At 35.8% G+C, this 25564-nt stretch overlaps 1 protein-coding gene across 1 annotated transcript; it reads right to left on the minus strand.

The window, feature by feature from the left end:
- Positions 1–306: 306 nt before the first annotated feature.
- On the minus strand, positions 307–25564 carry LOC104159831 (centrosomal protein of 170 kDa-like; the record flags this gene model as incomplete). Its single annotated transcript, XM_009697839.1, has 8 exons — positions 25424–25564; positions 20303–20392; positions 15731–15809; positions 15042–15100; positions 14766–14928; positions 12477–12611; positions 3596–4072; positions 307–953 (listed from the first exon to the last, which is right to left on the minus strand). Coding segments are annotated over exons 1-8 (1755 nt in total), but the record flags the coding sequence as incomplete, so codon positions are not given.

The following is a 25564-nucleotide window of genomic DNA, read 5'->3' on the forward strand; positions in this document are numbered from 1 at the left end:
AAAAATAATAACAATATATATATAAAAAATATATAAAAATAATTGAATTCTGTTGCCTAGTATTCTTACAGTACTTAAACCTTTTGAAAACACATTAAAACCAAACTAGAAGAAGAGTGGTATTAAACAGGAATAATTTTTAGCCAAATGCCTGCTGCTGCGTTTACGAAATTCCATATTTCATCATTATAGACTGGCTTAAAAATTTGTATTATTGCAGCAGCTTTAATAAGTAGAACTGAAGTGGTAGACTGTTGCCCACACAATACATACCACTAACATCAGTATACATTTTGGGTTTCTCACCTTGTCAATCATTTTACGGGCTTCCACTTCTTCAGAATTGGGATTTTCCAGCTCAATAGTGTAAGTACCTTTGTCACTCTGGTCATCCTCATTGTCTTTTTCAGTAGCAGCAGAAATATGTTGGCTTTTCAACTTTTTGTCCATCTCCTGGTTCTGACTAGGCCTATGGCCAAGGCTTCCTGAACTCCTTAACAGTGCAGCTTGTAAGACAGGTAATGGGGCAGAGGGTTCTTCTGATTTTTGTTTTAGAAGTTTTGCATGAACACCATGTACTGCTCTGTGATGCGATGAGCTAGCTTGCACAGATGAAGAGGCTGCCTTCTCTCCTGATGCAGGTTTCACTCTTTCAGCTCGCGCATGAGGTGTTGAAGATGGAGATTCTGGGCACAGAGCTCCTACATTCTGAGAAAAAGAGTAAGAACGTCTCTTTCGAGGATGGTCTTCATCAAAAAACTCAATCATAAAGGCAGTCTGACTCAAACCCGCTTGCTCTTGCTGCTTTTCCGTGGAATGGACTTTCTGTTGTGACTTTTTCAGCTCTGTATGATGATGCCTTAGGTGTTCTTCAAGCGCTGCCTGCTTACTGTAATGCCGGTGTGCACCAGCATTTTCTGAATCACTTTGTGTACCATCATCATGCTTATTCCCTACAAGCAAAGCAAAAGAATATATAGCACAATGAAACAAACAAACAAAAAACCCCAACCCAACACATATAAAAGCAACTGGCAAACCAAGAAAGAATGAATTTCAAATTGGTTTTCTGTGTAGACTCTTGACACCTTTCAGTATCTGGCTCTGCAAATTTTGTACAGCTCCTGGTAATGCATTCAGCTTGCTATGAGTCAAACAACAGAACACTTTATAAGCTGATCAGTAACAGCAGTGCAATTGCATTACCCTTTTCACCAGTATTTTCATCTGTGAACACTTATCAGTGACTTACAAAAGCCAGTGTTTTGCCAGCTGTACTATAGTACATTTCTGAATTATTCTAATCTTGTTAGACAGCCAGTTGATTACAAATGACTACTGAAATACCCCAGGCAGGGTTAAGAGGAAAAAGAAGACCCTGAAATAGTCCTTCCGGTAGTAGAAAATACCCATTGAGAGCCACAGTTCATATTACTGGATTCCTCACACATTTACTACAGTTTATCAACGAGAAACATCTACTGAAAATTGGAATGAATTCTTTATTACTCTTTCCAAGAAGTACAATGAGTTTTTCCATCATTCATTCCCCTCAGTGTATGACGTAAAATGGTTGCTGTAACTTATTCATTCTACAAACTACTTTGAGATCTATGAATAAGGATTATGTATTTAATAAAGCATATACACGCCTGCAAATATACTTGGTAATGATACCTGAAAAAGAATGGAAGGCTGGATACTCATACACACTAAGTCACACTTAACACAGAGCAACTTCATGTACAATGAAAGTCTACATTTTAAAGTTTTAGCTCAGTTCCTGAGAAAGAACAGTTTTACCTTCTTTGAACTCTTTTGGATCAATTCTTACTCATGTATATGTAGAATGTACAATTTTTTACTTTAATTTTTTTTTTTATTCTCAAGAGGATAGCTTTTTTAAGGTTTTCTCACTTACATAGTTAGGATATGCAGCTACTATTCAGTTAAATAGTGACCACATAGTGGGAAACCTCACTTATCAGACTAATAGCACTGAATACACAGCTGAAATCTCAATTTACATTCCTGTTTGCTAAATATTTGTACAGTGTCTAAGAAAATGATGCGATGGTTCATACACTTCCAAATAAGAACTATAAATATCATCACCACAGTGAAAGTCATATAACATGATTTTACCAGTGTGACTTCATTACAGGATATTGTAAGAAAAAGCCAAGGAGAAAAAACCAAAAAGTTTTGGTTTATTTTAAATCAAACTTTCAAAGCAGCTAGGTATATTCCCTACCTTTATGACTTGAAAAAGTGCAAGTAATGAGTGAGAATACAAACAGATCACAGGAGATTACAAAATTCAGATATTTATTATGGCCACATGCACCCCATAACCTATACCTCTTTCAGATGAAAATTTATCCAAGTTTGAGGAGTTTCTGCCAGGAAAAGGCTAAGGCCTTGTAAACAAAACCCTTCTTACTTATCAAAGTGACAGGGCTAATATTTTAAAGAATGTTCATGAATATAATACAGTATCATGAAGAACAAAGAATGCTCTGTGATAGAAGAAATATTATACTATTATCTTAATCCTAGCACATTGATATAATTCTGTTTTCAAAATTTTATTTTTTAGCTTAATTTGGAAGAGTCAGCCTTAAAAAGCAGACTTGATCAGTAAGACAAAGCATATTGTACCCAGTCCCAGCTGGTTTAAGAGCTAGACATGATAATGTTGCAGAATCAAGAAAAATCAGAATTGCAGGGTTAACCTGCTGAAACTAAAAAACAGAAAATAAGAGAGACTTGAAAAAGTTATTCAGAAGTTTTAATTCTGAAAGTCTGAATGTCACTGGAATCTTCATCTGAACATCAAAACTACTTTCTTCTCTAGTCTGCTAAGTGGCATCCAAAAGAAAGTACACTTATCATTCGAAAGTACGCTTAATATTTGATTTAATTTTATTTGAAGTGTCACCGTCTGCAGTAAATGAACATGTATAATCACCTGGAACTCCACTCAACAGCAGTATTCTTATAAATACAATATTCTGCAAGCTTAGTATAAAAATTGAAGCTCTTGGTCTATTTCAGATTCCTGACTCAAACCTGACTCCATCATACATGATCGATTTAGGCAGATAAACTATATGATGTATTCTTTGCCATAAATGATTTTTCTTAAAGCACATGAATATTCACAGAACACACGGAAGAGTTGCTAAAAGCATAAATTGAACTTCAGAACTTTGATTCCAAAAAGTAATTCAGTTTTTTAACGTAATTCATGGGACAAAGTGAAATATATAAAATTTAACTAAGGTTTGGTATTTTTCCTTTTCCCTTTCAAGATCAATGTTTTAAATACCTGACGTTTTCAGCCATACTAGAGTATCTCCAACTAGTTAGAATATCTCCAATTACCTACTGTAAGATGATTTAGGATTTGGTTTCCTATCCTCTTTTTAAAGACTTAATACTGCAATAAAATTTCCCAGCACAGATCCTCGCGTGCATGTGGAGCATCTGTGATTTCAACTGAACTCCGCAAGGGCTCAGGGATCCACTCACTGGATGCTGGTGAGGAATCGTTGCTTTCAGAAATAAGCATAGCTGGAATCATTCACTTTACCTTTCAGTCTCTTCAAGTACACTGGAACGTCACTCTTAATACTTTTGGAATCCTCCTCTGTTGGTTCCCATATCATTCGAGGAGGATTGTTCTGTGCTAGCCAATCTGCTACTTTGCTCTCTGCGGCCATCATCACCGTTTGAAGCCCAGGCAGGTCCTGACCACCGGAGGAAGGCGGCTTTTTTGACTTGTGACGCTGTTCCGATGTGAATTTTGTCACGTGATCTCTGATCGTTACTTTTCCTGGAGTGTTGTCATCAAATTCAATGGTAAAGGAAGCATGCCCTGCACCTGCTGCATGGGAGCTTTGGGTGTCTTTTGTTGGTATTTCATGAATAGTGCTCTCTGCTACCTGTGAAGGTTGCTGGAATTCTTTTGTAGGGATTTCAAAATAACTTGGCTCCCTACAGAAAGGATAAACTTCTTCATTTGCTGCTGCAGATTGCTCCTCAGCTTGCTTGGCATCTGTGCTGCATCCTATTGAGAAAAATAAAAAATAGATTTCACAATACTTGGGAACTCCAGGTTCTTCAAGAAGTGTCTGAACTCCTGTAAAGGCCACTTAAGTAATTTCTGGAATAAACGGTAAGATTGTGGAGAAGATTGAGCAATGTAGTTCTGGAAAAATAATTCCAGAATTACACATAAAATGTATTACTGATAAGACAGCACAAGCTTCTCCTGTAAGGAGTGTAAAGTGGCAAAAAGCTCACTTCGAATTTGTCAAAGGAAATTTGCATTCCAAAAAATTTTAGATGATGTAAAGGTCAGATGAGTTATTAGCACATGGAAAACAGGTAAATCACATTAGAGAAATAGTTGAGATGATGAATATCGCAATTCCGATCTATCGGAAAAACACCAAATCAAGGTGCCCCCAAAACAAGTGCTAGTGAACTGCTTTTCGTCTCCCGTATGGTATAATTTTGTTTGGTAAAACTCTTGGCAAAAACAATTCACATATTAATGCAAGAAGAACATTAATTCTGGCTTGAAAAGTTTAACAATGATAAGCATTGGAAAGTGTTCTGGAATTCAAACACTTTTTCTATAAAACATAAAACCAAAGAAATGCGCTAAATCCTAACGTTATCTGCTCTTATTTTACTTGTTTCCATAATTTGTAGATGAATAGAAAAAGTAACAATAGCTGGGAGCAGGCAGAATGTTACCAAATCGTGCTCTAACTGGGTAAAGAAAGCAGAACGTGGAAAAAGCACAGGGTCATTGAAAGTCCCACTGCATAGCCTGAATGAAGGTTAAAGCTTCTTGTTGTTGCAGCAAAGCTACCAATGCGCCTTTAACAAAACAAACCTTCTGGTTGCATTTAATGAACTAGTAAGCTAGCCAAAATATCTGGTGTAGAGATGTGCTATAAAAAACAGATGCTCGAGATGTTAGCAGCAATGGCAAGTTCCATTCCAGCAAGAGAATTCTGAATAGTTCCTACATGATTTATCATGAACCACATTAAGGTGTTTAAGAAATCATTTTAGTTTGCCAAGTAAAGGATTAAGAATGAAATTAATAGATTTCTGGTGCTAAAAATAGCCACACTGTATCAGCTGAGACAGTTAACATTTGTGTATGAACATATGGTGCAATAAGGTAGCAACAGAAACATTGGAGTCAGGAGTTTAAGGGGTAAAGGACGCAGGACGGCATAATGTGCCTATGTTGTTCTTCACAAACACATGCTTCTTGTGAAGACTTAGGAAAAGGTTAAAAATTAAAAAATAAAAAAGGATGGTAATCTGATTCAGAGAAACAGAAATAATTAAGGGACAGCATAATAGCTGGAAAAGTTAAAAAAAGAATGATGTTATGGAGTGACAACAAAGATAGTACAGTTTCTCTATTATCGCCATGCTTGGATGCCAACAGGATAAAATGACTCTGATGCAGGTAACACAGCTGTTTTAATTTATTTTATCTAAAAGTGGCTGTCACAAACACAAAAGATGTTCAGAACTCACGACAGTTTTCACATTGTGCCGTTGCATCCCAAGAATACCCTAGCTATTTAATGCTTTTCACTGCACTGTCAGCAGCCTCATCTCTGTGGGTAGTTTTCAGGCACTACAACAGCAACCCACTACTCCCCTCCCTGGGAAACGCAGTGCCTCTTTAGTCCCCTTCCTGAAAACACTTGTGTCAGCAGACAGACAATAGAACAAATCTATTTTACAGATGCAAAAGCCTCTATGTTTAGACAGAAAATGTACAGAAATAAAGTCAGACTTCGCAGCTACTAGATTTTAGGTAAACTACCATCACTCTCCATTTGTTTCAGCCAGCTAAGAAGCTGGAATGGATCAGGCTCTAGTAGGATCAAATCTAGAGCCAGAATCCTTACTGTATGCAACGCTGCCACTGAACAGGAGAGTAACCCACCAGAGAGCCAACTGATATGTACCTTAGTTTTTTTTTCCCCCCTATGGTTCTATTCAGAGCTTTGAGCCTACAATTTCATGCAATTCCTGTAACCAGTAATTAAGCAAGACACAGTGTTCAATGCTCCTTCAAAAGTTAACTGGCTAATACAGTATGTTTTGAGAAATATTTCTACTTTTGGGTCAGGCAAGAGCAATCTACTGGCCACACAATAAACAATATTTTTCAGTAAATATGAAATAACTGGTTCATCACCACCTTTGAAAATTGTAAGACTGTAGCCAAACTGCATCAGAGGTATGGTAGGTTTAGGACCAGGGGATCTATAACACTGGCTTGTCAGCAGGTGGACAACTTGATAAAAAAATTTTCCCTGTGAAACTTGCATGCACCAAATGTAACATTTGAAATCAACTCTTCATACTACAATGATACACACAGTATTTGATTCTAACATTTTTGATTAAACAGATGCTATAATATGGTTTGAAACTAAATTATGATTGAGTGAGTTTAATCAAAGTGATAAACTGAAATACAACTACATTGTAAATTTTTCTAAACTAGAAAAATTCTTAGAAATGATATAATGAAAAATATCTGAAGTACAAGCTAATTTTAATTACTTAGAAATCCTATTTTCTACTTAGAAATCCTATTTTGAGCCTGAAGTACTTGCATTTTTAGATGAGTTAAATACAACAGAATTGATCAGAATAAGGAATTGAAAACAATGAGGAAACAAAAAATTAATATTGTGATCTGAATCACCCTTCAGAATTGTTTCACCCAAATTCTAAATGCAAGTCCTTACAGCTTTCTAAATATTACAAAGAGTGATCTATAAAATAGCCTTACCTTTGAAATCCTATTATAAAAAGTCATCTGCCAAGATGAAGGAAATTATATATCAGACTAAATACAGACAGCTTTCAAGAGAAAGCCCTCAAGCAAATACTGAAGACAGTGGTCATTACAGCTCTATAGTTTTTAAACAGAACAAGCATAGTATCTGTACTGTAAAAAAGGCAATTGTGTGGAATGGAAAGCTCATTTTGGAAAAACGAGGGGACCAGTGGGTTGTGAACTCTCCAGGGACTGAAAAGATTTCTGAATGGGTAAGAGTGAAAGGAAACGGGCAGAAAAAGAACCAGGGTATCTGTAAAGAAGGAGCTCTCATTCTACAAAGGTCTGGAGCTACAAAAGACAACTGCGCGACAGTTTCTACAAGGCAAGTAAGGAAGCAGTAACCATAGCTGCTACACAGGTCTAGTGAGACTATTAATGAAATAATGAGTCTAGGGAAGGCTAAGAGGGAAACAATGTAGTATTTGGGAAATTGTAGGCTTAACCAAATAGAGATGCAGGGAGAGTCTTCACTAGAATAATCTCAGAGATGATCCTCAGAAAAGCAACATTCACTTTGTGACATTAGCAGAACTGATTACACTTTCTCGGACTGTTTGGTTTTTTAAGGTTTATTTCTTAAGTTACACACACAAATAGTCAGAATCTTAAAATGTTACTTCCCAACCTGGGCAAGAAATGTCATAGGTGTTCTGTGCTACTCAACACAATCTGTCAGATATGCAAGAAATTGCCTGTGTATATGAATATATTACCATCTGCAAAGATAGGATGAAATCTCAGAAAACATTTTGCACAGTCTTCAGATTTTTTAGAAATGTTCTTTTTTTTCTGCCTTAAAAATACAATTGTAAGAATAAAATTTATAAAAGAAAATGATCTGAAATTTACAAAGCACTTTTGGAAAAAACTTCTGTAAAGCTGGAGCAAAATATTTATGTGTAGAAGGTATAAGAAGCAGCCAAAATATCACAAATAAAAAAAATATTCTGGGGTATTGTGTAAATGTTAGCTTTATATTTGGTACTGTAGAATATGTTTAATGAAAAGAAGCTGAAGTAAGTTAGCACTTCCAAACGTTTAATCGAATTTCTTTTTTACCCTTTTTCTCCATATTACTACTTTTTTATTTCCCACTTACCTTTTAGGGTCTTTTTTTTGCTTTACTGCTTAAGCACATATTTGACTTGTTATTTAAAGACAAAATTGCAAAAAAGACATGTAATGATTCACCTAGTATTAAATAAGATCTTTGCCTTTAACGCTGTCTTACAAAATGATATCAAAATTGCTCTCTCTAAATAAAAATATAAAATGGTATTGTGTGGAAATCCCCACTTCTCACAATAAATCATTTAACTGCATGCTTTAAAGGAGTCAAAGTGAAAAAAAGTGCAAAACTAAACTTAAATATATTGCTGTGAAGGCTCTAAAAAGTTCTGTAAGCTCCCCATGACATACTGTGCACATTCGCTGCTATAGCTTTGCAGAGCAAGCCATACATATGCAGCACTTGCATGTATTCCAGGACAAAACTCAGCAAAATTCTAGAACAAACTTCTAGGACCTTTAATGTTAATACTAGTGATGAAAGATGTGTGTGTAATCTCCTGCACCTACTGATTACACTGGTATTTCTAAAATAACTGTCAGCCTGCTTTACCTTAAAATGACACTGTTTCTTATACATAAGGAACATTTAATCTGATATATTGTTATGCAATGCCAGAAATAAAAAAAACTTCATGCCAAATGGAAAAAATTACTTCAGATTCTTAAAGCCTGTTTAAAAATTGACTTCTATCTTTTCTTAGATTTCTGGTAAAGGCATTAACGATGTAAAATTCTACAACTACTACTGAGATGAGCAGAGAATGCAGTTCTTGCTTTTCCAGAAAGTGAGAGTGTAACACATGGCAATAATGATAATTGCACACCCGCTAAACTTGCCAATAATATTTAACAGCTGCAGCACAGATAAAGTCACACCATAGGTGTACATGCAACTGCTCATTTTAATACCAACTTGTAGATCTATGGATCATTAAATCAGAACAATGCACATGTCTGAAAGAAGCAGAAAGGTTTTTTCTTTTTAAAGTTTTCTGGGCTATTCTGGTCTGTCTGCAAATAATATCCATTACTGAGTTTCCGTTGTGATAGAAAGACAGTAACGTTGAAATAATCTTATTAACTTGAGACTGTAGAGACTAATTGTCTATAGTTGGCTTAGCAGAAACAAATCTCCCATTTCAATCTCCTCATTAAACCTTGCCCCATCTGTTATAATTCATACCTTCTTTTCTATTCAGTGAATAATCATGTACCAAATCATTAAAGCATGAAGCAGATTCTTCATAGGATTAATTCGTTAAAATGATAGCAGGCTTTATCGATTTGAGTTACTGAACAAAAAGTTTAAGAACTTACATACGTCAACTCCCTTCAAATGTACTTACTTTCAGACAGTTTATATTAAGAAGCATGTTCCAAATTGGTGTTTTAAATACATAATACAATTTAGCCCGTGAAAGAACAAATAACTGCATCAATCTTGAATGTTCTTTATTAAATTAAAGTTCATTTTTATTTTAAAAATATCCAAACATGACAGTCTTGTAAAGTTTCCAATTTCCTTTCATAAAGTGTTTCTTTATATTGATTTCCAATCAGTATATTCACCTATGTTATAAAACCTAAGCGCATGAAGAAAATACATACTACTTGTTGAAAATGAAGTTAAATGTTTTCATGGAATGTAAATGTAGGCCAAAGGGGTCCTAAAACCTTATGTCTTTATTTTATAACTTTATGAAAACATTCAGGGTATTTTTTTTTGCACACTTCTATACAGACATAGTTAGTGTTCTGAGATTGAGGAAATCTGTCCGTCCATAGAGGCAAATGTCAACCCATATCTGGTCTGTCTTCTCAGGCTCTCTGCCAACACTACTAAAAAACATCTACATGAGTCAAAAAAGAGACTAATAAAACATACGACTAATGTCTACTCGGAGATTAAGTGATCAAGATAAATAAATCACTTGTATAGACAAGGGATTTTAGTTCCACATCCTCCCAAATTAAACTGTTTGGCAAAAATGTCAGGTTTTGTTTTTTTCCCAGCAGTGTCTTCCTATAACATTTCACATAAGCTTTTGTTTAGTATATGCTTGTTCAAACTGAATTCCATTCTCGCAGATCTATTAGTCTTTCAGTTTCAGGAAATAGAAGCTATCCTTACACTCTACTTAGATTAATTCTATTCGTAGGAGATAAATTAATGATTAAACAACAACATAAACAAAAGGGATTTGTAACATATGTTGTACATTTTAAAAAAAAGAAATGTTGTATTTGCCAAGGTGACTCCAGGTCCGAATTTTATTTTTATATATAGTGTATATATACAGAAAAACAAACAAAATCAGTTAATCACTGTGGAAAATATCAGTCCATTTGTCCATTACTTCACTAGGGCAAAGCATGTCTAAAATATCCCCAGAACTGAAGTTCTGTCTAGAATAAACGTACTTTCGTCTACTGCTGAAAGAGATTTCATCTCCTTGATTAGTTTGAGAGGAAGTTGGAACCTTATTTTTCTTTGGACTTAGGAACTAGGACAGAAACACTGATCACTTGCTGAAAAATCTCTTGATAAAATAAATACAAGAGCATGTAAACCATTTGATGCAATATTGGTTATAAAAGAACAATTTAAATTTATGAAAAAATAAGAACAGGCATGCTACTAAATAGAAGAGGGAATCTTGCGTCATACCTTGTTAATGGCATGGCACCAAAATCACAGACTTTGGGATATTACTTTTTAATAATCCTATATTTAATGAGAGCAAATAATGTGCATGTTTTTGAAATTAAAACAACGTAGATAAATACATATGAGTATAAAAGGCTTGATGAATTCTTATTTTTGTTTTATTAGTTTCCTGCAGACTCTGGCATCTAAGCAATAAAACCACAGATACTAGAGAATTTACCATCCCTGTTTCAGCGTATACAGTAAGACAGTGTCACAGCTTTCACAGCCACTAGTTAATGCTTCCTATAATCTGGAAAGCAAGGAGAAAATCATGTGGCTAGCAAGTCTATCAATGTCATGATTCAAAGGTAAGGACTTCATGCTTTTTCTTTGCAGCTGATGACATACGTGCTTTTCCTTTTTGTTGAGAAAAACGAAGTGGAACAACATCTAACAGTCACTGTCTCTCATTATTATTGCCATTAGGAAAAAAATTTGTATTGCTTAGGAATGCTTAAAAGTCTTTGAAGAACACATTTCTATACAAGATTTGAACTGTAGAGTTATGGATTACTAATGTAGGATATTAAACCTGTAGTCTAAAAAGCCTCCATAGGAGCACACAACAGCATACTGCACTCATGCTGCTTATGGTAGAGAAGTGTTTCACCCAAAACCCAGCCTAATAAGAAAGTGTTCTAGAACTGTACTGCATTATGATGCAGTTCTTTTATATGTGACAAAGTTGTTTAAGTTGCACAAAACCCGTCACTAATTTAAACGTTTTCACCTCGCTTCTTTCTACTAGTCCAAATCTTAAGGGACTTAACTTACTGTCTGAGTTGTGACAACTTTAGACTAATATGAAAAAGGTCATCAAAGCTATGACAAAAGGTTAACTCCAAAGATGCTGACTTCATTACACTGAAGTGTTAGTTTAGTCTGATTTTACATATTTTTAGAGTTCACTCCAATACCTGCAAAATAGGATTCCCAATAACCAAGGCAACTACGATTACAGGAGGAGAGAAATTCCCCCCTCAGCCGAAGTACTTAAAAAAACCTGCAAAACTTAAAACTTTTGGGCCTTAAATGTGTGCCTAAACAGCTAAACAAACATGGCTGAATTTTGTCCTAACTTGAGTAAGTTTTAAGATTATTCTCTTTATTAGAATAGCAGTCACTTTATTTATATGTCTGATGATAGAAGATGATTTAGAAGCCTAATTATAGACATCGAGATTTATGTTTTGGCAATATGTACTGCATATAGACAAGCTAACTAAAAAAACCCCATTTGTATTATGGGGAAATGAACACTACCAGTTTAACTTTAGACTATGCAAATCTTTACTGCAAGAACTATGACATGCAGTTCCCACTAATGCAGCATTATTGAATTACAGGAGAGACTGTTAGCATAGATCACCTTATATAGCTAAAAGTCAAATAAAAAAAATAATATAGCACCATTTATTTTCAGAAATTATTTTGATAAAATACCGCTATGTAATCTCTAATTTTCAGCATATAAAATGCTGAAATGGAAATTTAATATGGATTAAAATCATAAATAAGACATACTGGTTCAGGTAACATTATTTTCTATATTTACTGATAACAAGTTGTATTATATACCATAAAACTGATACAATGTATGTGAAATTGGTTTCTGGAAATGCATAGTTTCTCACAGAATAATTTTTTTTTGAACTAACTTAATTTTAATAGGCTTTCATCTATGCGAACTGCCTATGAAACTTCCAAACATTAACATCTGTTTAGTTCCCTACTTAAGAATATATGCACTTTTACTAAAGAGAAAAAAAACCCACAAAAATAAGACAACAGACTTACCTGAAGCCCCTGTCTCATGCATTTTTAATTCATGCTTGCTATCTGGCTTACAACCACTTTTTTCATCAGCTTCATCGTCACCCCACCAGGCTGGCTGTCCATACAAAGGTGTTCCACGAGGCATGGCAGAAAGATCTATAAAATCAGCCCAAAGCAGAGGAAATTACTCTTCTGTTTAGTTGTGATATTTAGGTAAAAATAACATGGAGACAGAGTGATTTGCTTGGATCATTTCTCCTGGAAGCTGAAGTGAATTGGTTGCATGCATTTGCCTAAATACAAAACAAACTTGGGAGGCTGGATAACTGATCTGGGTTCTAAATATAAAAGCTTACTAATGACCCGATCAAAACTTCTGGCACAAACATTTATGGAAAGGCAGCTGACATCTCTTATTGTTACCCCGATATATATCTGTAAACATTATTTTCTGCTTTCAGTTTGAAGTCATCAGCATAGCAGTACGGTCCTAAAAGCTGTCCGCTGCAATTTCTGTGAGATTCTCACTTTTACCCACATTGACCTTTCAATGAAATCTGAACTCACTGCATGAAAAACTGATCAAATTTTGCAATGTTGCCAAGGTTCCAAATTGCTGACAGCTACTACAGAGTGCTGAAAGTTACCTTGTGTAAAACATTACTGAGCACAACCATTTTAAATTTATTTTTTTTTTTTTAGAAAAGGTAATAGTTAAATTACAGTACAATTAAAAATGCTATTTCTTATATAGGATGTATACACATGATTAAATACATTTAAATGGAAAGATTAAATACGAAAAAAAAGCACTGATATAATTAAGATTTCTACCTTGATGATAAATGGAAATTGACTGGATAGTTTTGACCTTATCTCTTGGAAGAGTACTCTACCCTACTGAGATTTAGCTGTTCTAGTATCCATACAGATGTTATGAAGATTCTTTAAATAGTCTGTATATAAAATAACATGATCTGTTCAAATCCAGCTTAGTAGCTTGTCTGTTACTTTGCCTATCACGAATTTCAACATTTTTATTGAATGTTTTATTCACTACCATTCCAAAGATGATATCTAATTTCATAGTCATGCCAAAAGTTTCAATGTGATTTGAAGATATTAAGTACTTCCTTTTTTAAAGAGCGTTACACTTTAGTCAATATTGAATCATTTTAAAAAACTTGACGGCTGATGCTTGTGCGCTGAATTAGCAATAGTAAACAGCTATGCATATATACAGTGACAGTGAGAGAATCAATCCCCAAAACGCTTATGAGAGGTGCACTCAAATCCCTATGATTAACTTTGACAGTTATTTTTGGATGAGAGAAAAGAAAAAATAGAAGATGAGGATAAAAAACCCCACTGTGCTACTTTATGAAAATTTAAGAGGACTTGAATGCTGAAAAGCCCTACTGAATAGGAACGCTGAAGTAATGGATAGGCTTTATGTACCCATAATAGGATGCTAGATCAGCCAACAAAACAAACAAGTTAGTTAGTTATACCACAGGATCCTATATGTGGGGAAGAGAACTCTTTGAAGGGTGTTTACCAGGAGAATGGATTAAACCTAAACAAAACTGTACAGCCTTGACCTAAGGAGTCAGACCTAGTCAGCTCCGTATTAACGAAGCAACCATACTTGATTCCTTTCTCATTCTTGTGGTTATCTCCTGTAGTAACAGGTAACGCAGCAAGTTACTCTAAGATAAACACTAAACTTTAGTAAGTCTCACACTGAAGTTAAGACACCCACAGCAGAGCCACGACACATTACATGAATATAAAAGATGATGTAGAAACAAGACTGAAGTTACAGTTTCTACAATTTTTTAAACTAAAGTAGAACACTTAGGTTCTATCCTGACGTGTCTAACAATGAAGGCGAGTATCTAGAAAACAAACAAACCAACCCTCCAGCTGTTTAAAAAGAAAAAAACAGTGCACTTGACAATGGCGGTGGTAAAAAGTACAAACTGCTTCTGAACAAATATTTTCAGTTGAACTGCAAAAAACTAGCACTTTCCTGGCACAAATGCTGAAAGTTTGTGATCATGGAAAAGAGAAATGCAAAAATCTGATAAATGCTGATTAAATGTCCCTTTATGAGTTTTCTTATCATGTCAATGCTACAGAAAAAAAGGCAGAAATTCAATTCCAAAAGTTATGAATTACACTTAAAGTATGTTTAAAATTATACATATGTGGAGTGTTTACTATCTACAGGACTTCACAAGCATCCTACCAAAGTAAATGAATATCCTTTCGAAGTTTTTGTGCTTCTGCAGCAAAAAAGAACCTTACCCATTGATTTCTCTTCAGATTTCAGTGCTTCTGTAGTTTTGTGGTGCACTTCAGCTGTGGAGTCTGTCACCTTGGATTCTGAGCTTTTGGAGCTGGTTTGCTTTGATCCTTCTGCCTCTGAAGATTTTTGCGATAATTGGAGTTGGCTTGTGAATTTTTCATGCTACATGACGTTAAATAGAAAAAAAAAAAACACCCTCAAAGAGTGGAAAAAACCCTTTTGTTACTAATAACTACACAATGACAAAAGAACATCTAGGAACTGCATGTTGTTACCTTAAGTGCTTCTTCAGGGACCCTCATCTCTCCTCTGACAACAGTAAAAAGATTAGTATGTATGAAACGCTAAGGAAAATATTGGAAAGATTTCTCAATACACAAGAGTATTTGACAGAAATGCAACAGTTCTGTAGCCTATTCTGCCATTGGAATGGTGACACTTCTACAAATATGTCACCGTTAGGACTAGAATGTACAATCATAGTCATCAAAGCAAATGCACAAAATAATTATTTACTATTTGTGAATAGAACATTGAGTAGATACCTCACTGCTGTAATAATACAAGTTCTCTCTTTTTTTTTTTCCATTCAGTAGTTTGCTGAGTAGTTAGTTGTAATCTTCTCTACTTGTATACAATCTCATATGATAGAAATATTTGTGTATTTGCCTTAAAGTAATGTTTCTTAGCAACACAGAAGTTACACATTAGGTTTTAAATTGTAATTTGAAGTTGAGGCTTCTTGCAGTGAGAAACAATGAAAGGCACTTTATCAATAGTTCTGACCAAGGTACAGTATTCTAAAATCCGCCATTTTCTCTAATGTAGGCATTTTTGTAGTAACGAGAGAAACAAATGTTTCAAAGTTGCTTCTCAAACAGTATGAGAACCCTTAATTTAACACAACCATACTTCTAACAAGCACAGTGTGTCCCAAGACTGCGCATTTTTAAGACAAGGATATCATATCCGAATCTCAATTTATCTTCTAACTTCAGAGTGATGTATGTCTGTTCTGGAATTCTCACATCATTCACAAATGTCTACAGAAATGAACGAGAACAGAAAGATACTGTTAAATTCCAAAATAATAAAATGATGAATCACTTAAATAATTTTGTAAGAAAGTTTTCAGCACTGCAAATTTTCTACTGGTGATTCACTGGGGAATTAAAACTGTAAGATCGAATTGCCACCTGCTTCACAAAATATTTCAAAAGAAAGGTTAAATACCAGTCGCTAACATCACACTGGCCCTGAAAATTTTCTTACAAGTTTAATCTTGTTAGCAGTATTTACTGAACCGTTGATTAATGTTCCCTCAAATTAGCACCTCCACTCATTATTTTTCTTGTAGTTTGCTTTTTCAGTCCCAATTAGATGTCATAATTGATTTATCATCACATTTGTACAGCATATAACACTGGACATGAGAGTTCTGAGGTAGCTTCTAATTTCTAAACGTTGTCAAATGACTTAAAGGAAAAACGGATCGACTTCATGCATCTGAGTAACTCCAAACAGCAGCGATAAAGAATTCAATACATTGCAACTCTTGAATCAGTAGGTATAACAACATTTGTAAGCAGAAATAACGTTATCATACCAGCTAGCAGCAAAGCAGAGCAAATTCCGTAGGCTTGACAATACCTTTTGAAAATTCAGCTACTCTACAATAAGTAATCCTCTCCTCCTTGAAATCACTTTCGGAAATGTAGTTGGAGAAATTGGACAAACTTTCAGCAATTTGGAGAAGGATTTATATACCTGAAAGTTTGCCCAGTTTCACCAGTTTCACCTATTGGTTGGCTGTTAGAGGCAGTACAGATTACCAATCACTCCGATTTCAAGGTCCTGGATTAAACCTAACAGCAAAAAATAACAAGGAATTCACAAAAACATGCTGGTATAAATATCAAGAGAACATCTGAGATATATACAATGACTAATTACAGAGGCAACAAGGAGGAAGAATAATATAAGTTCAAATCAAAATGGATCTCAGAGATGTAATTTGGAGAGTTGGAAAACAATTTCATCTCTGGGAAAAAACCCAAATTAACACAAATAGGGCTTCAAGTTAGAATATTTAATCCCTAAAGAAAATTCTAGAAAGTCACCCACATAAAATTCTAAACCAGACACAAGCCCTTGCAAGAACCATGGGGGTGGGGGGGTGGGGGGGTGGAGTTTATTCCTTCACTGGAACTGACCTGCATCTCTAAAGACTGATTTACAGTCCAGACTGATTTACAGTCCCAGGAAGGTAGGCTGGCAGCGTCAAACAAACCGCCTAGGTTACTAACATCAGCAAGACTTCAAGCTGCACTTGATAACTTCAGATACTAGAAACCAAGGATGATATCGTGCAAAGGTAGGAGTGAGCGTCAGGAGGTGAGAGTGTTCTTCTCACAACCTGCTCTTTTGCTGTTCGAGAGGATGCTTAAACCTTCAGGCAGAGACTTCTCCCAGAACCTGCCACCTCCCAATGGCAGCTCTCAAACCAACCCTTCTGCTCATCCCAAGTCATACCACTGCTCTAAGAACTCTCCACATTAGGCTGAAGCTCTAATTGTGAATTTTTTCTTAAACTGAATTTGTTACCTTTAGCGAAAACTCTACACTCTGTCTCTATCTTCTGAATTCACTCAGCAATAGAGAAATATAAAAGGGTGAAGACATGTTTTGCCTAGCAGAAAAGAATATTAAGCTCTCGATTACAAAAACTAGAGATCAAGGTCCAAAGAAAAAAGAAAACAGTCAATTTAACTCTGCATAATATTTAAGACACTTTCAGAGTTACAGATCCTTGAATAATCTTCCTATAGTGTGAGCTGACCAAAAACTGCACAGCATCATGCCTTAAATTATTTCTCAAGGCTCAATTCACATCTGCATTAAGAAGCTACAATTTACACTCTAAGTTCCTCTCCCCTACATTCTCCTCTGGCTTTCTTGAAATCTTCCTTCTCCTTTTACCTGAAAAGGATGCAACATCCAGACTTAGAAGAATGTAGAATCTTCCCTGTAGGAAATATGAATAATCAGTTATATGTGAAAAGTCTCGTTCCTTGGTGTTACTTCCTTCATCTTCTTTTAGAATACAAAATGAAGCCCTAAAGTTAGGGTAAATTCAAGGCAAATAAAATATTTATGGATTAGCTGGTATGAGACTGTTGCATTATTTTATGAATTATTTATCAGTTGTATATTTTCCCATACCTTAAAAAATTTACAGTTTCTTGCTAATTTTTACTTTTCATAACAACTACATGTCAACACTACAAGTAGGAGATTAAATATCCAGGGTGCCTGGATATTTGATTAAAACTTACTTTATTTTCAAATCTAGATGTACAAAGTCCATGATGAAGACTGCTGTAACCTTTTCACTGAACCAAGTGTGAATCAACCATGCAGATAAGAATACTGAGCCATTAGGGCACCAGGTACAATTACAGTTCATCTCATGAAATTATTTGGGACCCAGAAAACTCAAACCCAAAGCCCTACGTATTGGCAGTAGCCATCTCCCCTTCAACTCTGAATTCTCTTGAGTGGTTAAAGTGTATTACACCAGAAATGGAGCAGTCCTGTATACTAAGAAAAGTATGTATCCGTTCTCCAAAGAAATGGGACTAACTGGGAGATCCCAAATAAATGTTTGCTCTTGATGAAGCAAGTAAAATAAGAACAGGTAGAAGTTGATGGAAGCACTTAAAGAGGAACTTGGATATTAGGGAGGTGGTGTTCTCAGTGGAATAGTAACTAGACTAGAAGAATTATTGCCTACTTAGTAGTTCACTGCATGGTACAGAGGCATTGCATATATCGTTCTGCCACACAATTAAGTATGGTGTTATAAAATCATGTGTTTCCTTTATTGGCCTGAAACCGGTTAGGCGGAGGTATGTAAGAAAATCACAGTCATAAAGAGATGGTAAGGGAAGCACTGCAAAGACAAAGAGCAAGAACTGAACTCCTAAGACTTAATATTCCCTGTCCCCAAACTGTGGGAAGAAGGAGTTCCTTTGCTGTCTCTGGGTAAACAGCTATAGAGCAGCTGACACCTCAAACTTGAGAATGAATCAGATCAAGCAAAGCAAATAACTGAAAGCTCCTTATCAAGGGCAAAGGAAGGAGTCACATTAAGGCCTTTTAACATATATTTTTATTAAATTCAAGTTCTGTGACAAGGCAATGAAAATCTGAAGGTATGCCTATTGACTACAGTAGTAACACAGAATTAGGGAATAAAATCAACTGGCCCAGCAAAAAAATGACTATGTACTGAATTAATTTTTGATCACTGCCTTGAAACAGTGCAGTGACTTCCAAAATACAGAGGCATATTAAATATTTAAGGAGTAAAGTTCTTATGTCTACAACTGTTCAAAGGATATAACCCTTCAGGTTACACTGGTTTCATACGGAGTTGAGACTCCGACACTTTGGAAGGCTTAGTTACCTTAAAATACAGAAAAGTTAATACAGACAGACTAACAGGGTTTTTATTTTGAAATGCACTTCAAGATCAAACACCAAAACCTAAATCAATGCTAACAGGCAGTAACTCCAGATTTCTTCTTCATCTTCTGTTTTTTTAAACATTTGACAAAGCTATTCAATACCAGTACCTTTCTAAACATTCATTCAAATAAGCAATCACAGATGAACTCACGATTTTATTCTGTGCACATTCATGACACAGCCAAACATTTAAAGTTACATAAAATAACAAACATAACTAGTGTGTATAAACAGGTTATAAAGAAGTATCTAAAGCGCTACAAAAATATGACAAAGTTACTAAGTTTTTAATAATCTATTATACTATTCAAAACATTTATAAAAGGTGAAATTTACCTAGAATATTGTATACACAATTCCTAGAAAAGTCTTAAAATGTAAAATGTCCTATGAAACTTTATTTTGCCCATAACTTTGCATTTTTCCTATATTAGTTCATAATAACTTGACATTTACACATTATTCATACACACTGACAAAAAGGAGACTGAAAAACTAAATGCAAATATAGAATTAAGTAGGTTCACATGCAACATCATTATTGTATATGTATTTTTTCCACATATGAAGTACAGTTTAACAACCTCTTCCGTATGAAAAAAAGGAGAAAAAAAGGAATAGCATATGAAATAACACTTAACCAGTCATTTTAGAGACTGAAATCCTCCCCCCCTCTTTTTTTTTTTTTTACAATATAATCAAGATTTTTTTTTTCTACATTTCTGAAATACAGAAGAGTGACATATTACTTTTTATTCTTTTGAGTTTTTTCCTACTGCCAAGGCCCTCTTATTAATGGAATTTAGTGCAGCCCTTTAAATAATGTGCAGCGGAAAACCCCCGCAAAAACTACATTTTTCTATTTGAATGTTCCCCCATTTCCAATCTTGCATTAAAAAGATATTAACATACACTTGTTAAGTCATACACTCTTTGCTCAAAAAAAACCCCCGAAACAAACATATAAAAGACTATGGGGAACTATCCATTTCTGATGTTAACTTACCCCATTCAAACTGCCCAAATCCTTCACCAAATGTTCATCCGTAGAGGCATCATAGTTAAGTACAGCATGTTGCTTGTCCACACTTCGTGACTAAAATACATTAAAAAAATTATATAAAATAAGGTATTTCACAAGCAGATCAAGATAGCATTAATGGTTGTTTCTTAAAGTAGTGTGATTATTTTCTTTCTACATAGTACATTTATTCAAATTATATAAAAAAGTTAGTCCCATAAACAAAAAAACTTAACCTCTAACCATACCCAACTCTGGCCCCAGGTGCCCATAGCAGAATCCTAAAATTAATTCAGAAGAGTTGTTTTCTTAATGTTTCCTAAACTATGATTACAAGTCAGATCCAGCCACACCTTATCCAAAGATTTTTTTTTTCAGTTCACCATAGTATCACTGATGTTTAATCTAACATCATCAGCCTCACCTTTTTTTTTCTCTCTCTCCCCACTCCCTTTACTTACATGCATCTTTCAAAACATGAGTATGATTCAGTGGTGTTCTCTCTGAAATACACTGTTTCCTGTCACACATCAGTGAATCTTCCATTATGTTGCCTGGGATACTTACCATAGTATACAAGCATTCAAACTGTTTCTCCTTGATCTCAATTTCCTAAACAAATTAGCTATAGCCTTTCACTAAATGTCTCAGTAGTTCCTGAATTACTATTCCCATCAGTTCTGACTCTCTTTATCAGTCTTTCCTTAAGCACTTCAGTATTTATTTATTTAATTAATTCTTTATTTCACGTCCATATGTCAACCCACAGATCAGGAACAATCCTTGTTACCGTTTCCTCTGAGAACACCACCTCCCTAACAGCCAAGTTAGCACCTGTAGCACTTGCCCATGGCCCACCGTTGGCAGCCTGAGGTGCTGACTGCAAGTGAGAAAGAGGTGGGGCTGGATGTACGCTTCCTTTGGACACGCGTGCGGTTGGTACCTTGCCATCTACAAGTGTTCCCAACTGGATGGAGCCCACAGCTCATCTTCCCCAGCTGAGCATGCTCGATCTCGACCTGTTTGCTGGTAATTCTGCTAGTGCAGTGCCCTGCCACGATGGCATAGCCCTGAATTTCTCCCAACAGCATTCTTTACAGTTCCAGGTTTGCATGTGCCATCCTTGCTACTCAACTCATTGCTCAGGACTACAGAGCACTGAGAACGGTAAAGTTCTGTTCAAGACTTCTGTGCTTATTTCTCTACCAGCACCAACAGTCTGTCCATTCTAGCAGTCCCAGGTCATCAGTGCATTAGCCAGTTCAAGGCATCAGAACATGCAATCATGACTCCTAAGGAAATGCCTTCTCTTCTCAGAATCCCACATGTATCATCTCATTCCTTCTCCCCTTCTTGAGACTTGCTACTACTATTTTCCTTCCTTCTTTTCAATTTACTTCCTTATTCTTCCTTTCCATGCCATCTTTTGACTGCTTCACTTTCTCCTCAAAGAAGTGAAATCAGTCCTCTTCTGCTTATACTTACTATTTTATTTTTAGACTTTCCATTTGAACCAACTTGCTCTGCAGTCTTGAGGGGTATAGAAGGGAGCCAGGATATAAGGAGGGAGGGGAGAATTAAGGAAGAAACAGATAAATGAACAATAAGGTTCATGCCAACAAAAGCTGCACTAGTACACTACATCAGTTAAGTGTTCTTAATTGTAGATGAAGATACATTGGTGGTATAGCTCATTTTCTACCAACGTAGTAACCTTTCTTCAAGTGAAAACAAGCCAGCTCAATAAAATGAAATTCACTGATGTCGATGTTCTGCTGAGCCTACAAGGTCAAGCAGAGATTACACTTTTCCACACTCGAGTGATGCAGCAACGTAAGCACAAGAATTACTCTATCTTTATCTAGGTGATGGGAAAAATTTGTGAACTTCTTTCAATAGATTATTTAAATACATATTGTATTAGTAATCAATTATTTTATTATCTCTATGTGCTACATCCTATTAAAAATAAGTTAAAATGGGAAGGAGACAAAAAGATCCTTAAAGTTTCATGATATTTTGTCACATCTGAAATGGTAAGAATGATTACTCAGGTCTGTGGCTTTTCGAGAAACACCTGAAATTCTGCAGAACATTAAGGCTCTCCTCACACTCAGATTACTTGCCTATAATCGGACACATTTTTATTCACTGCAGACGATCTTTACAGGTGCAAAGACTGTGCAAATCTTTCAAACGCCATTTTTCTTTCTGATTTGTTACTGCAGCTGTCCATTCAAATTATAGTACTATCAAAATGCCTTTTTATAAGCCTGCAGTGCCCCAGCTGGCAGCTGAGCACCACAGAGCCAGCCACTCACTCCCCCTTGCCCCAGTCGGACAGGGGATAGAACAGGAAGAGAAAATGCAAGAAAACGCACGAGCCAAGTTAAAGATAGTTTAAGCAGCGAAGGAAAGAGGAAGAAGGAAGAAGAAATAAAACAAATCAAGTGATGGAAAGGCAATCGCTCACCACCTCCCACAAGCAGACCAATGCCCAGCCAGTCTCTAAGCAGTGCTTACCATCCCCAAAGCCCCCTCCCTCAGCTTTTATTGCCGAGCATGACATTACATGGCACGGAACATCCCTTTGGTCGGTCTGGGCCAGCTGTCCTGGCTGTGTTCCCTCTCAACTTCTTGTGCACACCCCCAGTCACCTCTGCGTAGGAGAAGCAGAGTGAGAGAGAATACCTTGAAACTGGGCACACCCTGATCAGCAATAGCTAAAATATTGGTGCGTTCTCAACAGTGTTTTGGTCACAAACCCAGAATGCAGTACCATAAGGGTTTCTGTAAAGAAAATTAACTCCAATCCAGCCAGACACAGCACAAAGATTTATATATGACTGCAGAAATAATAATCTGTGCTAAGAGCTGTATGAATAAAAAAAATGGAAAGTCCATCCTCCGTTAAAATAAATTGGTAACCGGCATTATTTTAGACAAAGACTCTTCAATTCAATCCAGACTACTAAGAAAATGTTCAGAATGCAGAAAATAAGAGCATTCTTCTTTGGATATAGTTTTGATATCATGAAAAATGCAGAATTTTTTTTTTACCTTGGAGATGATTGCCCCATGAAGATTCAAAAACTTTTCTAAACATAATGGTGAAAGAAAAGGAAAACGTGGTATTTATCCACAAGTAGGGTGATGCATTGGAGCAGTTAGTTAAACACAAAGACTGCACACGATGTTTGAGCATATTTGCAAAATAACACATTTAAAGCAAATCTGTATTCCCAGACATGAACAAAATCTCTTACAAGAACACTGTTAGGTTCAGGTCTGAAGTTTAATTCTATCAAGCATGCAACAGAGTTGAAAGGCTTTGTAACAAGGCTTTTATAACGTGTTTTCTGTCAAGAGATTATGAATAAAAGCAATAAATTCTGCTTTCTTTATCATGCATTGTCCACATGCTTTGCAGTAAGAGAACAACCAAGTTGTCAAGAGTGGAAATGAAGGTCCTACACAAAGAGCTATACATACAGAACAAGAACACATTATTAGCTTCTCCTTTGACGGGTTCCTCCCCCTGAAGCAGTATGTGGTGTTACAGTCATGCTGGCATGCAGACCTAACATAACAGCAGGCTAAAGAGAACATTCTTGAAAATCACCAAGCCCCTTGAGTCTTTTTACTATCTCTGAAGTCAATACACAACAAAGAACATTTGTAAATGACTGGAATCTATTAATCAAAGAGGCAGCTACTTTTGAAGGTGATGATGACTGAAGTTTTGTAACACAAAATAGTAAATGCTTGAGTATTCAGCTTCTCTCTAAGGACCGATCAACCATGGGCAGGAGATGGTATAGGGGAGAGAGAAGGAAGAAAAGGCTCCCTTATTCAGAGACAATCACTCATTACAACAAGCTAGCAGTAAAACAAAAGCATTTTTTGATCATAATCTTCTGGGCAGGAACCAACTGGTTGGGGTTCTTTGGTTGCTTTCTTTTTTGTCTTGGGTGTTGGGGGGGTGTTTGTTGTTTTGTTTGGGGTTTTTTAAATACTTCCCACATAAATCACCAAGACATCATACCACCTGTCTTTAAAGAGAAATGAAGACTATTTTCAACTACCTTCTAACAGGGCAACGTATTTCCATCACCAATAAAACCTCTACATGCCTTCTGAGGTTGAGAGCCAAATGTAGTTTACTAGAGATATTACATTCTGAGTAATATACAGAAAAATAGGCTTCTGGGCACTTAATTTGCAAGTGAGATTCTAATTTGACCATTAGTGGCTGCATACACAACTCTTGGGAACATAAAAAAAAAAAAAAGAAAATATTTTATTGAATGGTAGGAAGGGTTGAGAATATTAGTTTTGAAGTTCAATTTTCTTAAGAGCTCTACAGTAAATAAACACAAGAATTCAAGAAGAAACTCCCAAAATATTACCATTGACCATTCAAAAATTATATATACTAGAAAGCAGCAGCTCAGAGCGCAACAGCTTTGATAGGGCAAAGTGCCTGCAATATGGCTACATAACAATACAATCACACACCTCTAAGAGGTCCACATAGTGACCCTCAAAGTTGAGGAAGTTACTGAAGTATCAAACTGTTTTGACTAAGACTTGCATTTTTACAGTTCCACTGAAACCATTACTGAGATTGAGTCATTCAACTTCCTCTGTAAAAGAGAAGTACTCTTCTCCACTAATTTCATTTGCCTTTGTACAACAAGATCAGGACATGGGGATAGAGTTACATCAAATCACGTGACTAAATTAGATTACAAGTTGCAAAAAAAGAAAGCTCTTTTCAAAAGCATCCAGTGCACTTAGCATTATCACATTTTATGGAGCACACAGCCTACTTACTTTACTGATCATATTGCAAAACTTATTTCACCTTCTATTCTTGCTTTCTGTATGTGATTTATATGAAGAAAATGTGATCCTCTGCACTTGGACAGTAACTGTATGATTGATGGCAATATATTTAAACTAAGTTTTTGCTATGAACACAAAAGATTGATCAAAACAATTGCTCTCCCAACATCTGAGGAATTTAATTGTCAAAAGGAATATAAAACTGGTGCATTAAGTTAAGGATTTGAGCAGTTCCACATGCTGGGCTGATGCAATTACCTGTAACATCAGCTCACAGTCATCTCTTCCAACAAAAATCATTTCTCGTGGCAGCCTGTGGCGGGTGCCTCCACTGCTCACCAAAAACCAGGATGTTAAGCTCATTTTCTGCTTAGCTGATAAATCCTTAGCAAAGCTACG

The sequence above is a fragment of the Cariama cristata genome, unplaced genomic scaffold, assembly GCF_000690535.1.
Source record: "Cariama cristata isolate BGI_N322 unplaced genomic scaffold, ASM69053v1 scaffold16913, whole genome shotgun sequence".
Classification (NCBI taxonomy): domain Eukaryota; kingdom Metazoa; phylum Chordata; class Aves; order Cariamiformes; family Cariamidae; genus Cariama; species Cariama cristata.